We start from the raw sequence: 8,292 nt of genomic DNA, 5'->3' as shown, positions 1-8,292 counted from the left end.
TCCACAGAGGTTTACAGCAGTGTTACAAGTTTTCATACAGCGATCTATTAAGTTAAGTAACACTTTGTATAGCTGGCAGAGTGTCTGAGTGAATGCTCCAGGGGACCTGCACCAGAGGGCTGACCCCCTCAGCCTTGGGAAATTGTGATGGTGATTTATGTCCCCATTGTTGACAGTCATGCTCAGAAACTGATGAGCTGCTTTCAAAAAATCAGGTCTGGAGGTGGAGGATAGTGAGGATATGGAGGAGCATTCTTGGTGAGAGGGGTAGGAAAAATCAATGCACTGCCATCATTTAACAATATGATTGAAGATGCTGAATTTCAACAGAAACTTGTGGATCAGAAAATCTATTTGTTGTAAGCAGCAGAAGACCGTTCCAACCATGCACAGCTTTCAGATCTGACTCCAGTTTCATCAATTAAAGTTCAGCATCTTTTCTAACAAGCAACAAAGAGTCCCGTGGCACCTTATAGGCTAACAGATGTATTGGAGCATAAGCTTTCGTGGGTTTTATGTTCCAATACGTCTGTTAGTCTATAAGGTGCCACAGGACTCAGTCTGGATCTGTAAAAAGCGACAAACACGGCTACCCCTCTGAGACTTTTCTAACAAGATGTACTTTAGTCTTGGAAACAGAAGAGGTAATGCACATGAGCAAACCTGGATATAGGCCACATGTGGTCCATGTAGGGTGACCAGATGTCCCGATTTTATAGGGACAGTCCCGATATGAGGCTTTTTCTTATATAGGCTTCTATTACCCCCACCCCCGTCCCAATTTTTCACGCTTGCTGTCTGGTCACCGTAGGCCCGTGCCATGTAAATTTGTGGCTCTCCTGAAGGCAGCGTTATGATGGAGTTGGGTGAAACCTTGTTGAAGTTGGTGGATGTGTTAGACACCCTTCATTCAGGACAAATGTGAGTACACCTCTACCCCGATATAATGCGACCCAATATAACATGAATTCAGATAGAACGCGGTAAAGCAGCGCTCCGGGGGGCGGGGGCACACTCCAGTGGATCTGAGCAAGTTCACTATAACACGGTTTCACCGGTAAGATTTTTTGGCTCCCGAGGACTGCGTTCTATTGGGGTAGAGGTGTAGTGGTTTAGCTTTTTGCAGTAAGAAAGCTGAAACAGAGCCACAGGTGAGTATGGCCAGAAGCTGAGCTCTGTGGGTGTAGGGGTTTCACTGAGGGCTGAATGCAGACTCAGGGGACTGGATATTATTGGGAGGTGTGTGTATCTGTGAGCAGGGCCGGCTTCAGGCACCAGCCGAGCAAGCTGGCGCTTGGGGCAGCAGCTTTAGGAGGCGGCATTCCGCCCAATCCTAGGGCGGCACGGCCGCTTTTTTTGTGTGTGTGGTGTTATGCTCCGGCCGCCCTGTAGGGGGCAGCGGCGCGGAGGACGGGAGCGCCCTGCAGCAAGCCCAGCAGGACAGCCTGCGTCCTTCCTTCCCAGCCGACTGGAGTGGCGCAGAGCCTTCCCGGCAGGTGGCGGGGCAGGAGGGGCCGTGTGGCAGCGCCCCGCTGAAGCCCTGGCCGCCCCCCTTCTCTCTCTCTCCCGCCCGCTCCCTCCCCCTGGCTCCTGTGCAGCTGCAGGTTTTTTTTGTTTTTTGCTTTGCCGTTCTGGCTGCCCCGTGTTTTTTTTTTTGTTTTTTTTTTTTTTGTTGTTTTTTTTTTGTTTTTTTTTGCTGGGGGCAGAAATGGGGGGGAAAAGCAGCCAGCAAGCCATGGAGATGGCAGCAGAAGCACTTGCAGTGCAACCCCGAGAGAAAGCCAAGAGAGGGCTTTTGGGGCAGAGCAGTAGCTGAAACTGTGACTAAAGAACCTGCCTTGTCTTTAATTCCTACTGAGTTCTTGAAAAATACCTGACTCCAGCTGAGGCCTGGCCTGAGTGGAGTAATTAACACATGGAGGGAGGCCTCATTTCTTGAAGGCTAGAATAGGGAGATAAACAGATCATTAGGGTGAAGTAAATAGGCCAGTAAGCTAAAAAGACAATGTCTGAGCCAGCTAAGAAAAAAGGGAGAACACCCAGGGAACCATTTACTAAAGTGGACAAGATCAGTTAGGAATGTAAAGAAGGGGTCAGGCATGGACAGAATACAGCATAGGGATTGGTTCCTGAAAAGTGACCAAGCCAAAAATGTGATATCATGTATAGTAAATGCAATGAGATGAGTAAATGTTTATGAAGTTGTGTGTAACTTTGGATGTGTGGTACGCCTTATGCCCACTCCCTATGTTTAAGTCTGATCAACTCAGCATAGTTTTGCTATATGCCAAATCAAGGAAGCTGAGTGACAAAATCTGGAGTCAAACTAAGTTTTACACCAGAGAACTGGATGAAGTGTTTTCCCAGAACTGGACAAGGTGTTCTGGATAAGCCAAATGGAAAAGATCTGGGAGGGAATCTAAACATCCTCCAAAAAAACCCGCAAGCCCGCAAGTAATGGCTAACCACTTGGATAAAGAGGGGTAACAATAATAATGTAACCACGGTAGCAATGCTAGCAGATTTATCGCTCCCACGTATATAACCAAAATACCCTTCTTTTGATACTGAAAGGTTTGATAATGAGGATGCACAAATGTAGCTTTTCAATTATGTAAAATTTCTCCTCTTTAGCAAGAGACAAAGGTAAACCTCTTTCCCCTGCTCTTACTAGAATAGCTGCTTTGGACAGAGTACTGCCTATCATGCATAGTCAGAGGCCAAATAAGAAAACTACCAAATGGTTATAGACACCACTCTCCTATGCCATGCACAAAATGAATCCTGAAAGAATTAGACTGCAGCACAGTCACTATATGTGTGTGAGCACTTCGATTAAAATCTCATGTTTTTGACTAGGAGTGTGTGCCAGAACCCTTAATTACACAAAGGGTAAAAACATTAAGATGGAAAAATTAAAGTTGTCTCCCTTTGAAACAACTGTTCCCTCATTTGTTTGCAATAGAGACACAGAAAGAGATGGAGTTTCTAAAACTGATTTATTGATTGTCTTGATATTCATTTCTCAGTGCACTGGAAGATGAGTTCTTCTTAAGCCAGCTTTTTGCTGACTCTTTTGTAGGTTATACCACCAGCTGTAGAGATCTGGAATAAAGAACAAACCAAAGACTCTGAACATGGTAACTAGAACTGCAGAGTTACTTATGGAAAAGATTTGTTAGAGCTTGGATTATGCCCCTTGCTGGTAAAAGATTTGATCCCCGAAACTAAATTATTAATACACTTCATCCTGGGATACTCTATAGCAGGGGTCGGCAACCTTTCAGAAGTGGTGTGCCGAGTCTTCATTTATTCACTCTAATTTAAGGTTTTGCGTGCCAGTAATACATTTTAACGTTTTTAGAAGGACTCTTTCTATAAGACAACAATAGTTTAGTTATATATTATAGAATGTAAAGTAAATAAGGTTTTTAAAATGTTTAAGAAGCTTCATTTAAAATTAAATTAAAATGCAGAGCCTCCCGGACCGGTGGTCAGAACCTGGGCAGTGAGTGCCACTGAAAATCAGCTCGCATGCCGCCTTTGGCACCATGTGCCATAGGTTGTCTACCCCTGCCCTATAGAAATACATTTTACATAGCAACTATCTCCATAAAAACATGTTTCGGGATGTTTTAAGGGATTCCACCCTAGAATACCTGACCCTGAGATGATACCTGAGACAATATGCTGTAATGGGTGTTCTACAATAGCAATAAATGGATGGAAATATCAGTTTCGATGCAGGTAGCTGTATTGCCAGGAAGTGACGATAGGCTCAATTCAGCAAGGTGGTTAAGCATGTATATAACTCTAACTACTTATTGTAGTCCTCATCTGAAGTCAAGTCCTGACTTCTTATGCCACTCATGCATTGAAGCCCTTATGCTTAAAGTTTGGCATGTGCTCACATACTTTGTTGAAGAGGGGCCTATCTGAGAAACCTGGACCCCGCTCTAGGTTTTAGTAAGTATCAGTCTAGATTATCCAAAATCCATCTTTCCCATCACTATCTGGACTTCTTGTTGGTTCGGCAGTGTCCCTGTTTTTCCAAACTGGGTGAAACTATTTCTTCTCTTTATAACACACTTCCATGGAATTTGATAACGATGCAAAACAAATAGTTTTTATAGAAATTACTCTACAACCCTACAGAATTTAACAGTAAATTGTAAACTTTCTGTAGAACTTTTAAACCATCCTATGGAACACTATGCCAGAAATATAGAAAATTATAGCCCAGATATAGTGGGTCAGAGGTAGCCTTAAAAAAATATACAGAAAGCTTCACTATTATAGAAGACTTCAATAAGTGTTGTTTCCATTTCAACTCTTGAAGCCCATGTACTTTATGTAGTCAGCTAAGTCAGTCAAGGACAGACTGGTCAACTTGCGAGAAGTCAGGTGAAAAAATCCAAAATATAAATACTAAATTGTGTTTAACAATTATCTGGGTTTCATGAACCTATGACATTTAACAAATCTAATTCACCATGAAAGCCATTTTTAAACATGTTTTGCATTTGGATGGAACAATGAAACACTTGCCTATTTCACATCTGATAATTATGCTACAAAAACTGCGGGGGGAAGGCTTGCTTTAAAATCCTGCCTTTTACCTCCCACCCCCAAAAAATCTAAAATCTAATGAAAACATTTCTAGTGGTCCCTTAGGTTTTGTAAAGATAAAGCCCAATGTTCCGTGCTGTAATTAACCTGGCAATATTCCTTTAAGTTTCATGGAGTGCCTCTGAAGGATGGTTAGAGACTCACCTCTACTAGTTTTCCACCAGCAATCTCTGCAGTATGATGGTAGTTAGGGAAATCAGCAACCACTTTCCCACCTTCCATTTTAACAGTTGCCTGTAATGGAAATTTGTTTATCATTGTCTTGATTTCTTGGGCTTTATCATGCATAACTGCTTTTCAACAGCCTCTAAAGAAAATAAGATGTGAGCGAACCCATGTGCTACGGACACTATTACATATTGTCAGACACTAACAAGACCAGAATCCTAGTTCTTAAATATAAATTCTCACAGCTTAAGCTAAAGTAGATGTAGCTAGCAGTAGTAGCAAGTAACATATCTTCTCTTTGGGCCAGTCACTGAAACAGTATATCCAGAGACAGAAGGTTCTGTAGAGAAATGAGCTGACTTCTTTCACAGACACGAGGGAAAACCCCCTGTCAGCTTTGCATTTTGTGTTATATTGAAGGAAGCATTTCTCACATGAGAACCATTTTTTGTCTTAACTACCCCACTCGCATCTTTGGCAGCCCAAAAGGATCCACATGTTGAAGTGTCTCTGGGATAGAGAAAGGGGAAGGGTAGCGTTTGTAACATTTCAACTTTGGATGAAAAGTTTGCAGTATATGAAAGTAACTCTCCTTGTAATTGTACGTATGTTAAGTCTCAAGGGTTTTGTAAAGCCAGTAATGTTTGGCTTTTTGCACAACTCCAGTCAAAATGTAGAGGAAACAATGTTATGATTGACAAACCAATCTAGAAATCAGGAATTAGGGGTTCGGGTCCCTGTTTGGTGTCACATTTCCCCATGTGATGGTTGGCTTTCCTATTGTTAAAATGAATAATGCTTCAATTTGGTACTTGCATCATTATTTTTGAGATGCTCAGATATTACGAGTTTATTCTTTCAACACCTCCCTGAGATAGGGAAATATTATCCCCATTTTATAGATGGAGAATAGAGCAAGTGATTTGTTCCAGGTCATTTAGGAAGATTGTGGAAAAGCCAGATATTAAATCTGTCTTCTGAGTCTCTAGGCAGTGCCTGGAAGACCAGGCCATCCTTCCTCAGATCTAAGAAATGTGAGGCTTGCTTCATGCCTCTTGTAAATTTTGATGGGAAATAGAAAGAATCATTATTATAGTAGTGGTCTATATAGTGAAATACATTGGAATATATAGGGCCAGGTTGCATGGATTTACAAAGGAGGAAATGAGAGCTCCCTTGCATGGGTCAAGGCTGAAGCACAATGGGAATCCTGATGCTGACTGTGTGCCTGGTCTCCACAGAGCTAGGGTTTTGTCAACACTAGATTGTGGAAAGGAGGCAGGGATATAACTTTTCCCCACTCTCTACACCAGTCACTGAAGGGAATCTGGCATGGAAGGCAGAAGGTAATGAACTGTTATGGGTGGGGTGGCAGTTGTTGTTACTATGAGTTCTGAGAGCCAGTGTATCTGCTTGAGGCACGGGCCCTTCTGGGGCTGTCATTCTACCCTTTTTCTTTTCCCCCCTGTTTTTTTTAACGTGACAGTGTTCAAGTCCTCACTAAACTCTTTGAACTGGCTGCACATTGGCCTGAAAATCAAGAGATTAGGAAGTCTCTACAGCAGAGGTGGGCAAACTACGGCCTGAGGGACCGTCCTGCCCAGTCCTTGAGCTCCTGGCTGGGGAGGCTAGTCCCTGGCCCCTCCCCCGCAGCCTCAGCTTGCCATGCTGCCAGTGCTCTGGGCGGCGGGGCTGCAAGCGCCGCCGGGTGTAGTGTATTAAATTGCTCCCCTTAGGAATGTGCTACTTACGGAGCACCAGGACTGGCAGCTGTAAGTAGTACCCCATAAGTAGCACATTCCTACGGGGAGCAATTTAATACACTACACCAGCCCGCCATACACTTTCAGAACCCCGATGTGACCCTCAGGCCAAAAAGTTTGCCCACCCCAGCTCTATGGGCATATTTAGAAATAGATTTATGTTCAAAAATATAGTGGGTAGATTAAAAACAATACAGAGCATCTCTTCATATGTGTCAGGATTACGGCATTGACAAAATCCCTCAGATGGAGTACCAGATGCTATGGACCATTGTCCCCTAAATTGTGGAATAGACTAGGCAACTAAGTTACTATTGAAATAACATTAAACCATAGGACTAAATTAATTTACCTTGAACTTTTTACCTCCCATTGTCTCCATGTCGGCTTCCTTGCCAATGGTGAATTTGTTGGTCATGGACTGGCCTGTGGGGTAGATCTGGGTCCAGACAAAGTCATTTCCATTCTGTGCCACTTCTGTGACAATCTTGAAATTCCTTCCCTTTTCAATGATATCACTGGGGATACCTTCCCAACGGAAACACAGGTTTTAAAGCTAATATCCCATTAATCATATTTTCTTCTGTATTTAAGGAAAACAATGGTCTGTGGTTTCCTCTATTGAGAAATTCATGACTGATTACATGGATCCCCACTCTTTTACATTGGTGTCATAGTTCAAAATGCTGGAAGCACACTTTGGAAGCAATGAGCCCTCAACCCTGTAGCTAGATGCAGCTCGAGACTGTGAAAGATTGTTTGGAAAGGGTCCATGGTCGGGGGAGGGTGGTGGTAAATTTTTCAGCTGTATCTATCCAGTCTATACACATGTACGCACATGAAGTTACATGTGCACAAAGTTTTTTTTTCTGTACTTTGTAGGGGAAAAAACCCTATTACATTCTAATATTTACATATGCCATTTAAATAGTTGAACACTTGCCTGAATACAGACATTTACACTTACAGAACCCAGTTACCTCCATGGATTTCACAGATGCCTGCACCGGCCTTGGCTTTTTAAAAGTTCATATGGAGTTAGGGTACACTCAGGCACCTACTCCTGTAGAGGGCAGTCACAGGTTTGTACTAGCACAAGTGGAGCGTGAGGTTTGAATATTGGGCCCCCTAATTCATTGTATTACAAGTACCTTTGGACCTGATTCTGCTCCCACTAAACTCAGACTTTAGTAGGAGCAGGCCTGAGTTTTGCTGTAGATGATGATATTCTGAAGATGTGATTGAAAGCTGCATGGAAGAAAATGAATCAATGAAGGTATAACCCACTTGTCAGCCAGGGGCTGGCAGATAAGGTGCTCAGCACTTTCTGATAGATATCAAACACCCTCAACACCTGGGAGGAGCAAGCCTCAAACCTTTGCATTGTTTATCTAGTAGTTTATTAAAACTTGTTAAGATTCATTGAGAAAAATCTGCAGTATATACTCACCAATACACTTCACAAAGGCATCATAGTTGTCTTCGCTTTCCACTTCATATCTGCCTGTGAAAGCCATGTTACCTTAGAGATGTGGCTGGTGCACTGGAGCAGCTGTTCCGATGAAGAAGCTTGGCTGGGTGCAAACAGGCTCAAAGCTCTCACTTTATAAACCTTTCCAAGATGCTCAACCCCACCCCCTGATCATTCCACCTGTCCACCACACCCCTCCGACTGAAATAGTGTCTCTGAGTCACTAGCCTGGGTGTTATTGACCCTCATGAAAGTGCCCAT

At 43.1% G+C, this 8,292-nt stretch overlaps 1 protein-coding gene across 1 annotated transcript; it reads right to left on the bottom strand.

Moving 5' to 3' along the window:
* Nucleotides 1-3,033: 3,033 nt before the first annotated feature.
* Nucleotides 3,034-8,083, bottom strand: FABP6 (fatty acid binding protein 6). The gene is made up of 4 exons (XM_054038693.1): nucleotides 8,011-8,083; nucleotides 6,913-7,088; nucleotides 4,774-4,863; nucleotides 3,034-3,105 (listed from the first exon to the last, which is right to left on the bottom strand). The coding sequence occupies exons 1-4, from the start codon at nucleotides 8,075-8,077 to the stop codon at nucleotides 3,052-3,054; spliced, it is 387 nt and encodes a 128-aa protein (XP_053894668.1). The 5' UTR covers nucleotides 8,078-8,083; the 3' UTR covers nucleotides 3,034-3,051.
* Nucleotides 8,084-8,292: the final 209 nt, after the last annotated feature.

The sequence above is a fragment of the Malaclemys terrapin genome, chromosome 8 (assembly GCF_027887155.1).
Source record: "Malaclemys terrapin pileata isolate rMalTer1 chromosome 8, rMalTer1.hap1, whole genome shotgun sequence".
Taxonomy (NCBI): Eukaryota; Metazoa; Chordata; order Testudines; family Emydidae; genus Malaclemys; species Malaclemys terrapin.
This window is presented reverse-complemented; position numbering and strand designations above follow the sequence as displayed.